Consider the following 16,947-nt stretch of genomic DNA (forward strand, 5'->3'; position numbering starts at 1 on the left):
CATATTTTTAACTTGAAAGTTCAACCTGAGTCAGGTGATACAGGTACCATAACAGTAATAAAGTAAACCTGTGTGATACAGATTTCTGTATTATCTAGAAGCCCTTTCACATGCCTGTCCCTCCTGGGAATGACCTTCAAAAATCAGATGAAATTATCACTTCCTTTCTGAAGCCATCCCTGATCCTCCAAGTCAGAAGTAATTTTTTTCTTCTTTGGTTACACCTCTGGGTATAAGCCCATATCACACTAATCTTTAAAGTTATATATTGTCCGAATATATTTTGAGCTCCTTGAGGGCAAAACCCCGCTTCTTAGTCATCAATATATCCCTGCCACCTGACATAGTGTTCTATGTATGTGAGGAACTTGATACATGTCTGCTGAATGAATGAATGAACGAATGAGTGAGTGAGTGAGTGACCACCACATGATCCCCTGCTCTTTAAAATGCGCATCCCAAATTCAGGATCCACTCATGAATTACTTTGCTTACCCATTTCTTCCTTTCCTAAAACCGATTATTGCAAAAACTGTAATTTGGAGAAAATACTTATCAAGCCATAAGTTCTATGTAAATTACTTCAGTATTAATAAAAAGCAAGGTTAATGAAAATAATTATGAGAAGAAAACTTTACCTTCTTGAAACAGTTGTCTGGCATAAGATGGTTCTCTGCCCTGAGGTTGGAAAAAAGCATAGATGCATTTCCTCACTAAATCTTCCCAGCCAGTTCTGCCAGCAGCTCTCAGGGAACTAGTATCAATAGAGATGATTTTACCTACATGAAGAATGAAAGTTTCCATTTGTGATAGCCTCTTCATATAAGTCACCCATCTTTCAAAATCGACAACTACATCTAAGAAATTTGTTTCTGCCCCTAAATGCTTATGGACAGAAGCATTAATAAACACTATTAATTTTTATTACATATGGTGGGGCGCCTGGTGGCTCAGTGGGTTAAAGCCTCTTCCTTCGGCTCAGGTCATGATCTCAGGGTCATGGGATGGAGCCCCGCATCGGGCTCTCTGCTCAGTGGGGAGCCTGCTTCCTCCTCTCTCCCTCTCCTGCCTCTCTGCCTACTTGTGATCTCTGTCAAATAAATAAATAAAATCTTAAAAAAGTTTTTTTTATTACATATGGTAACAGAGTGTATCACTTACATGATAATAAAAAACTGTTTTGGCCTTGGAGTGTGTATTAGCATCTCATATTCTAAAATTCAATCCCAGTCAAGTATTAAAGTCATGCCACAAGGACCTGAAGCTGCAGAGACTAACGCAAATTGAACTCCTCTGGTTTGCTCTCTGGATTCTACTCTCTGTCTACTAATGACTAGATAATTTATTGGGAAAGGAGAGACAGAGATGAAATACATCATTTTGGTTTAAATTAATTTCCAGTAACTAAGTGAAGAGAATATAAGAAAGTAAGCAAAACTTTCCTTTTCTACCTCTTCTTGGGCTGTAGATAACACTTCATTTAACAAAGACTGAAGGCAATCAAAGTTAAATCAGAAAAACATAACAGCTTTAAGATTGGCTAGATATTCTACACACAGAATATATGCTTCATAAACCGTAGTAGTGACTTGCTATTATTATCGTACTTCAACAAATTTCCTAGATGGCTATGGAAGAATTCAGGTAAATTATTCCTTAGTTAACCAGGGGCCAATTAATCCAGTTTGGGATTATCCAGATTTTTTTATGCAATCTTATATTAACACAAAATAATATAGGCAAGATATATACATGTATAGAGTTAGATTAATAAATGAAAACTTGCAAACCCACCAACCAACTTCAGAACTGGAATATTACCTATTCCATTCCATTATGTGTGTACTCCTCACATGTCACATCCCTCTGTTTTTACATTCTCCCGTCAAGAAACATCTAAATTGTATCCCATTTTTTGATATTACAATGAATGCTGCTGTGAACACTATCTACATTTTCCATGGTGCATGTGTGTGAGAGCTTCTCTAGCGTACAGACATAGGACAGAACTGCTGAGTCATAGGTTATGTGAATATTCAACTTTATAACATTAAACTGTTCCCCAGAAACTTATATAAGAGCTACTCTTAATCCAACATCCTCTCTATCACTTGGGGTATTGTCAGGCTTCTTTATTTTTTACAATTAGTAGCTGGAAAATGTTTACGATCTAAATTTGTACTTTCCAATGAATGAGGTTGAGAATTTTTCATTTTTTCCTCTTCGGTGAATCGCTGATTTTTTTCCTTATCTTCCCTCTTCTCACAACAGACTCAAATCTGTTGTACTATTTGTGCATCCTCATTTTAACTAATTCCTTCTTTATGTATTACACTTGGCTTGCCTGGAATTTATTAGGCTTCTTTAACTCAGGGTCTTGAATCTGATACATCTGAATCAGTCTGATAAGGCTGTTGCCCAAGTCTTGGCGTAAATGTAAATGGTAGAAAGAAAAGAAATTTAAACTTAAAGGAATTTTGTTATTTAAGAATGGTTTGGGAAAAGCCTGGTGAACACTTGGCTGTAATTACAGACAATTCTGGATTTTCTAAGAATTATAATTATTTAATCTTTGTCTCTTATTACATCAGAGGTCAAGAGTTGGTTATAGCTGAGAATTGATTGTCACAGGGTCTTCACACACAACTATGCTCCTCAGATGCAATGACAAAGGGAGGGGTAGGTGTTCATGTCAGTACTAACCACAAGAAAGCAAGAGCCTAGAACTGCATGATCAGAGGAGAGAAAGTGATTAAATTATCAGCAATGGTAACAGATGACTAGGTAACGCAGTGACTATCTTAGAAGAGGATCATGAATGGGTTGATTTCGAGTCCTCTGCTTGCTAGAGAAAAGTTTAACTAACCAATCCAACTAGTAAGCCACTGTTCAACATTTCTTGGCAGATGATTTTTTTTTTTTTTTAAGGGATGGGAACCACTTTTAAAAGTGATGTAACTCTATGGAGAGTTAAAAGTACTACTAAAATTTAAGGAATTAAATATCTAATACTTATTGCAACTGGTTTATTATTTTTTTATCTAAATCAATGATATATTTTGATGATACAATAAAATGTTATTTACATTTTAAGAACACTTTATATTTCTTTGCCACCTTTCTATTTTTTTTATATTTTACATTTCCTCTGGTATTTTCTATGTAATAAGTGTGTACAGTACAGTGATGTCCTTGTAATAGTGCTTTGGTAGAAGGCAATGCAATATAAAGGAAGAGCTATATATTAGGGCCTATCGATGTCTGTTCTCACCAATTAGCTGTATGGTTTTGGAAAGGCACCATTCTATCTTTTGTAAAATGAGTGGGCTAGAGTCCATGATCTCTGAGGTTCTCTCTAGATTTATAATTATTCTTTGATTCAGAGCTTAATTTTTAAATTTATACACATCTACTTTAAAATCAGGTACATCTAAGATTTTAATGCTGGGTCCTTGGTCAGGAACAAAACTACCAGTAATAACATTATTCCTATGGGAAAATATAGTCTTCTTTAAAATAATCCAATTTACGGGGCACCTGAGTGGCTCAGTCAGTTAGGGGTCTGACTTTTGATTTTAGTTCTGGTCATGAAGCAGAAGCAGAGTCTGCTTCTCTCCCTCTCCCTCTGCCTCTCGCCTTGCTTGTAATGCTCTCTCTCTCTCTCTCTCAAATAAATTAAAAAAAAAATCCAATTTAAGATTCAATGTATAGAAATGCAATATGAGGAGAAGCTGAAATACACTGTTCCTAAATTATCCTCATAAATTTCAGGCCTCCTTCATCTCCCACATTTATTCAGTGACCTGACTTCCACTCTTTCCAGCAAGCTTTCATTCTGCTCACAAGCCCTTACTTGGTTTTATGGACGCAAAAGACCAGTTATATTTTTCAGTAAACCCTATTCTTCCCCATGCATTAGTATTTTTGGTTTTTAATAAAGATTATTCAGTTTTTCCAGAGCTGTACATTGGTGGGAAATGGAAAAGGACATGTAGATGGTAGACTCAAAAGGGAAGGAAGAAAGTTATGGTAAAGGATAATTACCATGTGCAGATGCTGTATCTCCAAATCCTAGACATTCTCTTTACTATACTCTATTATTCATGCTAATTTATCCCCACCTACTCTTCAGTAAGAGCAGCTGGGAGCTTATCTTTAAAAACACAAGAATAAAAGCACACAATAGGAATATTAAGTTTCTGGAACTAAAAAACTAGTAAATATTGTAACAAATATTAATAAATGTTATAAATAATGGTAAGGGTCAAAAAGTATTTTAAACCTAAACTTTCACGAAGAATAAAATCCAGTAGAAATGATTTTTAAAATCTTGATCTGCTAAAAAATATCTCTGAGATATCTATCCTTATTTTAAAAAGAGAGAAGTAGTTGATACCTAAGTAACTCTGATGTGAAAGTATGAAACTTGATGTGTTAAAGTGAAGATAGGATTATATAACATATGAAAAATACTATAGAAAATTGTAAAGGACAATAACAATTTGTTTTGGCTAAAAATCAAATATGAAGCAGGCCTTTATAAAGAGGGCCTTCCTTCCTGACACTCACTTTTGGGCACTGCTGCCCTTCTTTCGGTTCCTCTCATGCACTTGTCTGTTTTCCCACAGGCCCCCGCAGCTAGCTCTCCTTCCTCAATCAGGAGCTCTCAGGCTGCACCGTGACCCTCCTTGCCGCCCCTTCCACACTTTGCGAGTTGGCTCCTCCTCATCTTTTGGAGCTTAGGGCTCAATATCAGCTCCTCGGATAGGCACTGGTTCACCAGCTAATTTAAAAACAGGTTCTCGGGTGCCTGGGTGGCTCAGTGGGTTAAGCCGCTGCCTTCGGCTCAGGTCATGATCTCAGGGTCCTGGGATCGAGTCCCACATCAGGCTCTCTGCTCAGCAGGGAGTCTGCTTCCTTCTCTCTCTCTCTGCCTGCCTGTCTATTTGTGATCTCTCTCTGTAAAATAAATAAATAGAATTAAAATAAATAAATAAATAAAAAATAAAAACAGGTTCTCCCTATTGGTTTGCCTTTTCCCATCTCACACCCTTTCCATCATAAATTACGAATTGTTTGTCAGCTATGTACACCCTGAGCAGTCACACACAGTGACAGGCACTTCCAGGCACTTAATCAGTATGTGCTGAATACATTTAAAGAAAAAGAGGAGAGGAAAAAGAAATAGCCAGATCCACTGAAGCATAATTTTAAAAGCACCATTTAAAAATAATTATATGTACATCTACCTTGCCAAATTTCTTTAAAAATCTTATTCCATGATTATGAAAAATAATTTATAACCAAAACAGTATGTGAATAGTTATAATGTTCTCCCCAGCGCCCTGCCCATGACAATGATTACAACATCTAGAATGCACAAGATAAATGGGGTGCCTGGCTGGCTTGGTTGGGGGAGGACTCTTGATCTTGGAGTTGTGAGGCTGAGTCTGATGCTGAATGGAGATTACTTAAAAGTAGAATCTTAAAAAAAAAATTAATACAATGAAATATAAAGTGCCCAGGATCAAGACCATCATTTAAAATGTATTCTGTTTAAGACGAGTGACCAGAAGCTGAATAGCAGACAACAGAAGGACACAAAATTTTGGATGTAAATTCTGAATTCTGCAGTAAATACCTGTAGTATCTTGCTTGGTCATAAAGGATTCTACACCTGTAATAGCTGGAGGCCGAGGTAATCGCCGTGCAATACAAATCAAACATGACTGGAAATCTGCCAAAACAAGAAAGGGAAGTTGAAGAAGAGAGGGCAGAAAACAGTTCACATCCATCATTTTCCATTAATGGTTTCCATAAAACAACACATGTTATAGGACCCAATACTGGAGTCACTCTGATCTAATAATATAATACTAGAGATAAAATTGCTGGTAACCAAATTTTTTCGAAGTCCCATTTCCAATATTTTTGAGTGCTACACAGCTGAACATGAACTTCGATCATATCAGACAGACTGGCACTGGCATGTGTATTTTGTAAAAAATCCTCAGTTGACTGTGGCACCCATTTGCAGGTGAAACCTGCTACATGCATGGCCTTCTTTGTATCTGATTAATTTCTCCTCTTCTACCTTCCCCAGTCCTTACTCCAGTTTCCAGTTTGTGGTGCTCTTTACTTAGCTCAGACTGGCTCACATGCAGAACTCATCCTCTATCATATACTTGACGAATGCCATGTTGATACCATGTTCGTATTAGAGCTTCAGCTGTGTTTTCTTCTGCTCATACGCTTTCTTCTTGTAAATTACCTTGTATGGCCTCAAAAATGCTAACTCTATTCTCCAATGTTCCCCACACTCTAAACTTGAAACTTTCTAAAAATCAGAGCTGTTCAACAGCCTGCTGCATCTGGTACATTTCCAACTGGCAGCAGTTAGCTACGTCTCTTATTTCTAGGCAGCAAGTTGGTTTGAATTTGACATTTTAGTGGGAATGCCAGCTTAAAACCGAGAGCGTGGGGGCATTTTAAAGGGGTGATTCTAGATGTTGGCAACTTTCTTCTTAAGTATTGGGAAATAACACAGTAAGCTGAATCACCACTATGATGCATAATATAGTAGCCAAAATTATTATCTGAAAAAGGCTGTTTATAATCAATTACCTCCCTGATCTTTAAAGCCATGGAAAAAGCGAGCAAAGCCCTTAAAATCACCCTTTGTTTTACCTTCTCCATCCTCTTGAATTGATTTTGGCTGTGACACAGTGAAGCACTGCATGACTTCATAGCGCTGGCACGCTTCTTGGTTCTCGGTGCCTGGCTCATCCGGAGGGTGAATTAGCATCCTGCAGTTAAAGGTATGGCTGTTTCGTCGTGTTGCCTCCTGAGGCCACGGAACTCCATTTACTGTGGAAGAAAAACTGATTATATGTCTGCGAATAGGGTGAAGAACTCTGAGGATACAAAGACATACATTTAGCCATCTGCTTTATTAGATATTCAGATTAAAGACAGATCTCTTCGCATTTAACATTATCCTGAGGCAACAGGATACTTATCTTCCTTAGCAAATCTTAATGTCTACCAATTACAAAAGTGCAAAATTTCTAAGAGATTGTATAGGATGTCCCCCCATCAAAAATAAGACCTAACGTATTCCTAATTCTTTAGCAGTCTTTAAAAAAAGTTAAAGACAAAAAATAGCTCACACTCTTTTACTCAGATTTTTTATAGCAGTTAATTAATGCACTTTTCCATTTGTTTCTCTTACACCCTGGAAATGAAAAAATGATTGGAAACCAGAGACCCATTGTAAAGCAGGAGTTTTAACCTGGCAGATATGTATTCTTAAGGATGGGCTTGTCAAAATGTGCACCTTTTTGGGGAGAGGATTCAAAGTTTCTCAAAGGAGACTGTGACTCAAAAAAATATTTAAACTAGACGGAGACCAACCTTGGCTTCTTAATGACCATTCTTTTCACAAATCATTCTTCTCACCCGCAAATATAGTGGGTAGTCAATAAGTTATTACATAAAAATTGGGATGCCTGGTTGGCTCAGTTGGTTAAGCTTTTGATTTCAGTTCAGGTCATGATCTCAGGGTCGTGAGATCAAGTCCAGTGTCGGGCTCCTCACTGGGCATGGAACCTGCTTAAGACTCTTGCTCTCTCAGGGTGCCTGGGTGGCTCAGTGGTTAAAGCCTCTGCAGTCGGCTCAGGTCATGATCCTGGGATCCTGGGATTGAGCCCTGCATCGGGCTCTCTGCTCAGCCGGAGGCCTGCTTCCCTTCCTCTCTCTGCCTGCCTCTCTGCCTACTTGTGATTTCTGTCAAATAAATAAATAAAATCTTTGGAAAAAAAAAAAAAGATCTCCGCTCTCTCTCTGTACCCCTCTGCCTCACTTCCTCCCTCTCTAAAAAATTAAAAAAGTAAGTTATTATATAAAAATGATTGTTAAAACATAAATGTTGCCTGATTTGGTATAAGAAAACTGAATTCAGTTATAGAAAAGATGTCTGTATATTTCATGTGATCATCACTGTGTGATGGGTCACTACTGCTCAGTTAACAATGTTATATTCAAACCATGGTGGCAGTAAGAGGGTTTTTAAGGCTCTTCTCTTGCTATTTGCAACAGTTTTCTTACTTTATCCTCTGCACTGAACCTCCTTCCTTTTTAGTATCTCATCAGCCTGTAACTGTTAGCGGAAATCATGGAAACAAACCTATACTGGAGGAAGGAGTCTTGGTTTTGTTATGAGCAAGCGGTGAGATTTAGGTTAATTACTTTATCTTTGTACCATCTTTAAAATAAAGGAATCTGCTATATTATCTCTCAAGTCATTCATGCTCTAAAATTCTGTAACAAAACACAGAAGACCCCTTGATAATTCAAATATCAAACTAGTGATTTTAATAGAAATAATCATTTCAGGCCCTCAGGTACCATAAACACACTACTCTTTTTCAAAGAAGAAATAAAACTTCCATTCTATTGAGTGAACAGTATAGAAAATAAAGAGCTACAGATAACATTTTATTTGCATGTGTAGTTTAGTTATACAGAATTTCTACTCAAGGCCCTCCCCTTACTTTAGCGCACACACAGGCTAAGCAACAGGCACAGGGTTTAGCAAATGGAACAGAGGTTGGAAATCAGACCCCATCCGTCCTCTCAGCTGGGCTCCTTTGTCAGCAAACAATCTGTCCAACCATACTGGAAACTTCTGAGTTGAAACCACTTATATCCAAAAATGTTCATTTTAATCCATACATAATATGACAGAATAATTTCCCCTCCCTTCCTCCCTCCCTCCTTTTTATCTTTGGAGCAGGGTGGTGGGAAGCATATACATTTGTCTCTTTCTTGGACATAATCAAAATTGAAAACAAAGGTAATTTCAAGCAGGAGCTTCTCGTGGCAAGGCAGCTGACTGCTCTGCTTCTTCCTACTGTCATATGACTAGGGCATAGCGAGAGGAGGAGGATAAAAGGGGTGCTCTCTATCAACTATTCGAGGATACTCTCTCTTCATATTTACATATCAGGCCGAAATGAAATTTAAATATTTTTAATATGTTATAACATATTCTAGAATAATACTATGTACTACAAATATAATAATTGCATAATGGAAAAGAAACCTACAGAGAGTTCATATTCTTTTCAAAAAACATTGTTTTATACCTAGTGATTTGGGGAGCAGATTCTTCACAAATTCCGCATGATCCCCCACATGCAGTATGCTGTAGACACTGGTATTCATTAATTCCTCCTGATTGTAACCCAAGTAGCTGGTCACATTCTCTGACACAAACACAATTCTCCCTTCACAGTTCACAACAAAGAAAAATCCATCCAAAGCCTGCAAAGCCAAAAAAAAAAAAAAAAAAAAAAAAAAAGATTAGGAGGTTAATAAAATAAAAGAAAAATAAACATATACATATCTCTACTGAAAAAGAGATCAGAAATATATATCAAGTTAAAAGGAAAAGGGAGCCTGAATAGAAGATTTAATATTGCGTGTTTTCTGTAGAAGGGGCAGGATTTTAAAACAGACTATACAGTAATCTTCACAGGCATGAGTGAGTGTATCAACCCTCTCTCTCAGAGAGAAACTTTATGGTAGCAGATGTGAAGCAAGTAACTGGTATTAACGTAGTCATAAACATCTCTAAACTATAGGTTAAGACCTGGTCTCTACCCTCAAAGAACTTGGGGTATGGTGGTAGAGAGACATAAATATAATAAAATACCAGTAATGCAGCGTCAGAGTCATACACCAAATACTCGATGAGCACAAAGAAAGATACCTAACTTGAGGTTGGGTTGAGAGACAAAGAGAGGCTCTTTACAGACCCCTGAGTTCTACAGAACATAGTGGAGGAGCAGAAGAGGAATAAGAGAATAACATTCTAGGCAGAGGGGACAATGTGGCACATTAAGGAACAAAAAAAGCAGTTTGGAGTTGCTGGAGTACATGGTACAAGACAGGCTCATGCCAAGAAATAAGTTTGGAGAGGTAGGTAAGAGTCAAATCTGAGGGCCTCCTATGCTCTGATACAGAGCTAGGGGGTCTCAAAAAAGAAATATAGTATGCCCTAAGGAGAGCATTAAATCCTAGAGATGGAGGAAAAAAGTCAGAATCTCTGTTTATAGTGTAATCTAAAAATATAAAGAAGTTAAGCTTAATAAACCATACTGACACCCTGATACCTCAACTCAGTCCAGACAGTCACATATCACAAACCAGGGAATCCGGAGAGAAGATCCAGAATGCAGTGGCTGACAGTGGCACGTGGCTTATTTGTAATCGTTCCACTTATTGTAACATATTGCAATTTACTTGCTATAGGATACGTATAAGCAGTAAAGACAAGATCTTTAGAAAGTAGAACATGTACAGGATTCTATAAAAGATGTAAAATGACCATGAAAATCCTCTGTATCACACACATAAGTGTGCTAGTTATCTGCGGCAAAATTCTTAAAAGAGCTAACAGTGCCATTGGCTATTCATTTTTCTTTTTAAAAAAGGCAAGTGTCCCAAATTTGCTAACCTATTCTATGACGATGAGTGGTTGTGATAGTAAGTTACCTAGCAGATGTTTTCCAAATAACAAACACACTTAATTTTGTCCCTCCAGGGTCAAGATAACATTTAAACAGTGAGTAAGAAGTAGATTTCCTTTCAAGAAGACATTTACACTACAGAGACAGCAGGTGAAAATGCATGTTTTGAAATGTTACTGTCGTTGCGACTTTGTCACCAAAATGATAAAAATTATTTGTAAGAATTCTCTTCTCAGTTTAAAAATTTCAAAACAGGACTTTTTACCTACTCAAAAATCTTCCAGTTTCAGTAGGGTTTAAACTCATTTTTTTTTTTTAAATGTGAAAATGCAACACCTTTTGATTACTTTGGAAGAATCACTGCTTGAGATCAAGGAAGATGGAATTTCAATAAAAACCTAGGGATGTGATTAATGATCTAAAAAACCTCACTCCTAGATAAACCCTTTGCTGACCTATTTCATGTTTAGAAGAGCACAGAAAAGCACCCTCATTTCTAACTGGCTGTTTTTTTGTTTCTATAAGTCAGATTAGCTATAAATTTCATAGCAGGTGATCAATACATCATTTGCTTTGCAGTTTATGTGAAAATAGAACAATGGAAATACAGATATATCAATTTTTAAAAAGTAGACCTGAAAATTATTTAAATTGTTCTTAGCTATTAACTGAAGCAGCATAAATACAATTTCACTTAATTTATTTTATTTTTGGTCTCTTAAAGGAGTTTAATAAAGAACAGTGCAGGTATAACTAAGTGTCATAGTTTAGAGCAAGAAACAGTATTGATATTGACATCAAAGACCAGCAAGCAAAACCTGGTTGTTCCATGGAGAACCTATGGCAAAGACCACACTACTCAGCCTCTTTAGCACTACCTTCTCCCCACCCCCTCCCTTTTTTTTTTTTAAAGATTTTATTTATTTATTTGACAGACAGAAATCACAAGTAGGCAGAGAGGCAGGCAGAGAGAGAGGAGGAAGCAGGCTGCCTGCTGAGCAGAGAGCCCGATGCGGAGCTCAATCCCAGGGCCCTGGGATCATGACCTGAGCCTAAGGCAGTGGCTTTAACCCACTGAGTCACCCAGGCACCCAACCTTCTCCCTTTTATCACCTAGTTTTCAGGGCATCCTTCTTGGTTCCTCCCTCTCTGCCTCCCCAGTGACCCTGTTTATCCTCAAAGCCACAGCTACTCTCTCCCTTGCTTTCTTCACTTTCCATGTCTGTCTCTGGTATCTCTGGAAGTTGCCTGTTACCTGCAGAGGGAAGGGGAGAGAACAAGACCCATTTCTGGGGTCATTTCTGTCCAGTCTGAAGATTAGCCAACGGTGGGCTCAGCATCCAGCACCAGAAAGACCTTCGGATTCACCCGGACTATTTGCTGCATTTTTAAAATCCAAGGGACTTAAAAGCTCTCCTTCATTGTAGTAGGGCTGGAATCCCTGTAGTATCCTTTCCACAGACCTACTGGGGCTTCTCCAAGTTCTCTTCCCATTGACTGTACCTGACTTCACTGCCAGGCTGGGAAGTTATTCTAGTTACTGGCCTCTGGAATATGCAGCTGATCAGCCTTACAGGGAGAGCAGAACTTTCACCAGGTCTCTATCTGGCCTCAGTTACATAGACTTGCCGTTTCCTCTGTGAAGTCTGGGGCATCATGTTTCTTTTGAGCTTCCCCAGAAAAGGCTGGCTGGGAAAACAGGTCCACAAAGGCTCCCTCGCGGTTGCAGAGTTGTCCTGCTGACCCTACGCCTGGGATGCAGACAGCCTATCTCTTGCTGGAAATGCCTTTTTTTTGTTCTTGTTTTTTAATTACAATTTATATATGTACTTAAAACATTGCTTAAGTATGAAAATGAAATAGTACAAGATCTGCTGGAATCTCACCCCCAAGAAACTGGTAACATTTCAGGGGATATTCTTTAAAACTATTTCTATGAATATACAAACATCTCTAATTTCTTCAAGTATGACTGACTAATATAATCTGCTGATACTCGCTCTTATTCTACAACTTTCCCACATATGTTGTGCGTATAATTAACTTCCAAGTGTGCTTCTGGGAAGGAATCTTCCTGTTTCTCCATGCCCTGGCATCCAGTCTTCCACTGAGCTATGTACAGACAATAAGCGTCCATCCATTCAGCACAACATCAGCAATCTGAGGGGGGTTCTCTCCTGACCCCCCCCAAGTGTCTCACAGCAGGGGTCCACACTGGCCAAGACTTCTCACAGGGCCTTGGTCTTACATGACCCCACGAGGTTCACTATCACCTATGTGCCAGTTAACAGGCAAAAATTCTGGAGATAAAACACACAATCCTCAACAATTCCATAGTCTCTAAACGGGAAAAAAAGGTACACACAGTACACATAGTTATACAGTACGAAGGGGAATTCAAAAGGTTATGCACAGAGTGAAGCACTCGAAATGGGCAAAGGAGTGACTGTCACTGGTACAGACTCCTGGGAGGAAAACACACTATGCCCGAGCCAAGTCTTGAAGGACACTGAGTAGTAACTCAGGTGGATGAGGGTTGGAAAGGACAATCAAGACAGAGGAAGCAGCTCAGAGGTTAAAAACAAAATCTCCTTGTATGCACTTGTTATATTTTTGTCATATATAACAGTAAAATGTGTTTTTTTTTTAAATCTTCAAGAAAAGCAAAAAAATAAGGAGTTTATTCTAAAGGCAATGGGCATTTTCTTGAAGGCCATGTTTTTAAGCACAAGAATGACATGATCTGCTTTTACAAAGATCCTTCTGGCAGTAGCTCTGGCAAGCAGACTGGAAGCAATTACAGTTGCAAAGCTATTGTGATACTCCAGTTCCAATGAAAGCCTGAATTAAGGCAACAGCAGTGGAAGTGATAGGAGAGAATTTGACATAGGCAGAACAAACAGTATTTGGTGACCTCTAGCAGCTCTGAGAATGAAGATTTGGGGTGATCTTTCATTAATGATGTAAGGTTTCTGGTAGATAAGTGTCTTTCCCTCAGAAAGGGGATCAAGGAGTAAAGAAATCTACTCTTAATTATTTTACTTTTTTTTCCCCATTTTTAAGCAGGAGGTAAGAGGACAGATTACAAATTTAGTTTTAGAAATGTATTTGAGGGGCGCCTGGGTGGCTCAGTGGGCGAAGCATCCGACTCGATTTCGGATCAGGTCATGATCTCAGCGTCCTGAGCCCCACATTGGGTTCACAATGGGCATGGAGTTTGCTTAAGATTCTCTCTTTCTCTCTCTGCCCCTCCTGCCCCCGCACTCTCTTTCTTTCTCTTAAAAAAAAAAAAAAAAAAAAAGATGTTATATTTGAAATGACTAAGCAACATTTAGATGGAGATGTTCAGAAGGCAGCAAGACATAGTGAAAGAGAAACTGAAGGGAGATCTGGGCTAAAGATAGACATTTGCAATTTACAGGTACATATGATACCATTTGTTTTTTTATTTGTTCTTAACTACAATCATCTTTTCCCCTTCCAAAGAATATCTGATTTCCTTTGGGGAGTTACTTCTTCCCCATTAAACAAGGTCTCATGAGATTCTTAATCAGGCCACTGGGAGACTTCCAGCCTAACTGGGAACCTTGAGGAGAATTGCAGAGAGAATGAACAGAGCTGGAATGCATTCATTCTAACAGCAGGGCACTGCCCAAATGCGTCTAAGAGACCATTTGTATTGTACCTGCTTCCTAGCCTCCTTAAGATGCCTTGGTTTCATCTTTTTTCCAAGCATTGTTCTGTGCTATCCAAACAGCACTCCAATAAATTCACATGCGCTAAATTTAGTCAGCATTGGTGTTGCCTGAAAACCAAGAACCCTAATTGATAATTTACATATACTTACATGTGCACATGCATACATGAATATATCAGAGGACACATAGATGTAGATGAAACTGCCCAGGAAATGTGCACAGAATAACAAAAAGGAAAGGAGCCAAGGCCAGAACCCTGAAGGATACTAACATTTAAGAGGCAGTTGATGAAAGAAATATGAGGTAGAGGCTGAGGAGTAGCCAGAGAGGAGAGAGTTCTGGCAAGGAGGCAAGAGAGTTTTAAGAAAGAGGGATTGACAGAGAAAGACAATTGTCATATAATGTCTCTGATATGAGGAATTTGAGAGGCAGGGCGGGGCTAAGGAAGGTAAAAATGAAACAAGAAGGAATCGGGAGGGAGACAAACCATAAGAAACTCTTAATCTCACAAACCAAGGGTTGCTGGGGGGTGGGGGGTAGGGAGAGGGTCGTTGGGTTATAGACATTGGGGAGGGTATGTGCTGTGGTGAGTGCTGTGAAGTGTATAAACCTGGTGATTCACAGACCTGTACCCCTGGGGCAAATAATACATTATATGTTAATAAAAATAATTAAAATGAAGGAAGGCAGGGGGATTGAGTGGTAAATGGTGTCAAGAGGCACATAGCAATGTTAAGGAGTGGAACAAAGTGAGGTAAGGAGGCCTGAATGCACGAGCAAGGTATAGGGAGACACTATGACTAAAACAGAATCTTTCTTGGGAAGCAATAGGCGATAAGGAGCTAGAGTCAGATAACGCAGAGCTCTGAAGAAGAGGCAGAAGACTTTAGACAGCAGAGAGCAACAATCAGGACAATAAAAAAAAGTGCATGAGTACTTACTATGTGTCAAGCAACAAATACTTGTTGAATAAATCAAGTCTAATTCTACTCTTCCTTTAAATGTGAGGACATTACCTCCAATATCTTCATTCTTAACTCATGCTACTTTATGTTTAAAAGGGGAGGGGAAAGAATAACTGGAAAACTGGCTGGCGAGAATTTCTCAGAGAATGGTTCGTATTTGGTTACTTTTTAGATGAGCACATCTCCCATCTAAGCAAGTCCCTCTAGACCAATGCTGCCAAAGAGAACTTCCTGTCATTGCAGAAAGTTCTACATCTGTGTGTCCAGTACAGTAGTCACCAACCACATGTGGGCACTGAGCAGGTTAAATGTGGCTGGCGAGGCTGAAGCACTGAATTTCTCATTTTATTTAACTTTGAACAGCCACGTGTGGCTAGTGGCTATTTTACTGAACGGTGCAGCTCTAGACTGCAGTCTGAATGAACCCAAGGAGAGTCACGGTGGCTTTTCACCACCTCTCCTGGCTGCCCTGGGTTAGACTCTATACAAAGTTTAAGGCCATGAAGATGAGATTGGGGGCACAGAAGGCAGCACAGAAAAAGGTGCTGATGGAGGCAATGAAGTCTGTAAAAGTTAGTAATTCTATTTTGCATCTGTTTCACATATCTGTGGCTCATTAATAAAAATACTATTAGCTCCCTGAAGTCAAGAACCTAAATACATTTCTATTCTGAGGTTTTAGAATTTCTAATTTGATGTGCCTTTTCCTATTTGAAACTGCTTGTCCCATGATACCTAACTCATGTGCAACTCTGAGCCACAGCTTTCCTTGGATTCACAGTGCTTTGTTTGTTTGTTTGTTTGTTTAAGATTTTATTTATTTATTTCACAGAGAGAGAGATCACAAGTAGGCAGAGAGAGGCAGAGAGAGGAAGGGAAGCAGGCTCCCTATCTAGCAGAGACCACAATGTGGGGCTCAATCCCAGGACCCTGGGATCATGACCTGAGCTGAAGGCAGAGGCTTTAACCCACTGAGCCACCCAGGTGCCCCCACAGTGGTTTTCAGGGTAATAATTTCATCAGCTAAAAGAAATAATTCCTACTTTATTTTCTTTTTATAGTAGCTTTGAGTGGACATTTTCCTGTCATTTTCTCTTCGTGCTAAAGTGTTGTAGATTTTGCTCACACAGCAATAACGAATGTTTATATAAAGTAAAGTAGCGGCAGTAATACGCTCTGTCTCCAGTCGTGCTGTGTTCGGGCTGTTGATAACCTGCTTGCTGTCCATGTTGATCTCTGTGGTTTCTCAAGAACCTGGGATGAAGCTAGGATTTAAATAATCGCCATTTTCCTACAGGAACCCCAGAAATCTCAAGAACCTGTACACCTTATACTTATTAGTATCTCAAAAGGCATTATATGTAGAAAATAATATAATATTTAATGAATTGAAAGGAGTCCCGAGGCTAGTTTTAAATTTTAGGGCACTGAGAAGGCAGAACCCACACAGGAGAACTAGAAGTTTTGAAAAGTCTAGCCTACCAACATCCTGTAGGAGAGAGAAGATAGGCAGTAAATGCTGACAGATCAGGTTCTCTAGGAAGGCCAAGGGTAACCAAGCAGTGGGCCAGTTACAGGTACCCAGCAGGGCAAAAGAAATGGAAGTTGAAAATGAACCAAAAGTGTTTTTCTTTCCTTAACATATTTTCCTCTAAGAGATTATATTTAAAAATTTTAAAACACAGCAGTTCAAAGAATTCTGTAGTGAACATCTGTAATGTTGACCATCTAGATTCTACCATAAACATTTTT

General features: G+C 38.8%; 1 protein-coding gene across 13 annotated transcripts in view; it reads right to left on the reverse strand.

The window, feature by feature from the left end:
• The window catches only part of NCOA1 (nuclear receptor coactivator 1), a 237,818-nt gene that overhangs the window by 60,658 nt on the left and 160,213 nt on the right, over window positions 1-16,947 (reverse strand). For all 13 annotated transcript variants that reach the window (XM_032353140.1, XM_032353141.1, XM_032353142.1 and 10 more), the window contains 4 exons: window positions 9,147-9,324; window positions 6,688-6,867; window positions 5,642-5,737; window positions 639-779 (listed from right to left, as the gene is read on the reverse strand). In XM_032353140.1, the coding sequence (XP_032209031.1) occupies window positions 639-779; window positions 5,642-5,737; window positions 6,688-6,867; window positions 9,147-9,324 (595 nt within the window). The remainder of the gene's footprint in view (window positions 1-638; window positions 780-5,641; window positions 5,738-6,687; window positions 6,868-9,146; window positions 9,325-16,947) is intronic.

This window comes from Mustela erminea, chromosome 7 (genome assembly GCF_009829155.1).
Source record: "Mustela erminea isolate mMusErm1 chromosome 7, mMusErm1.Pri, whole genome shotgun sequence".
Classification (NCBI taxonomy): Eukaryota; Metazoa; Chordata; class Mammalia; order Carnivora; family Mustelidae; genus Mustela; species Mustela erminea.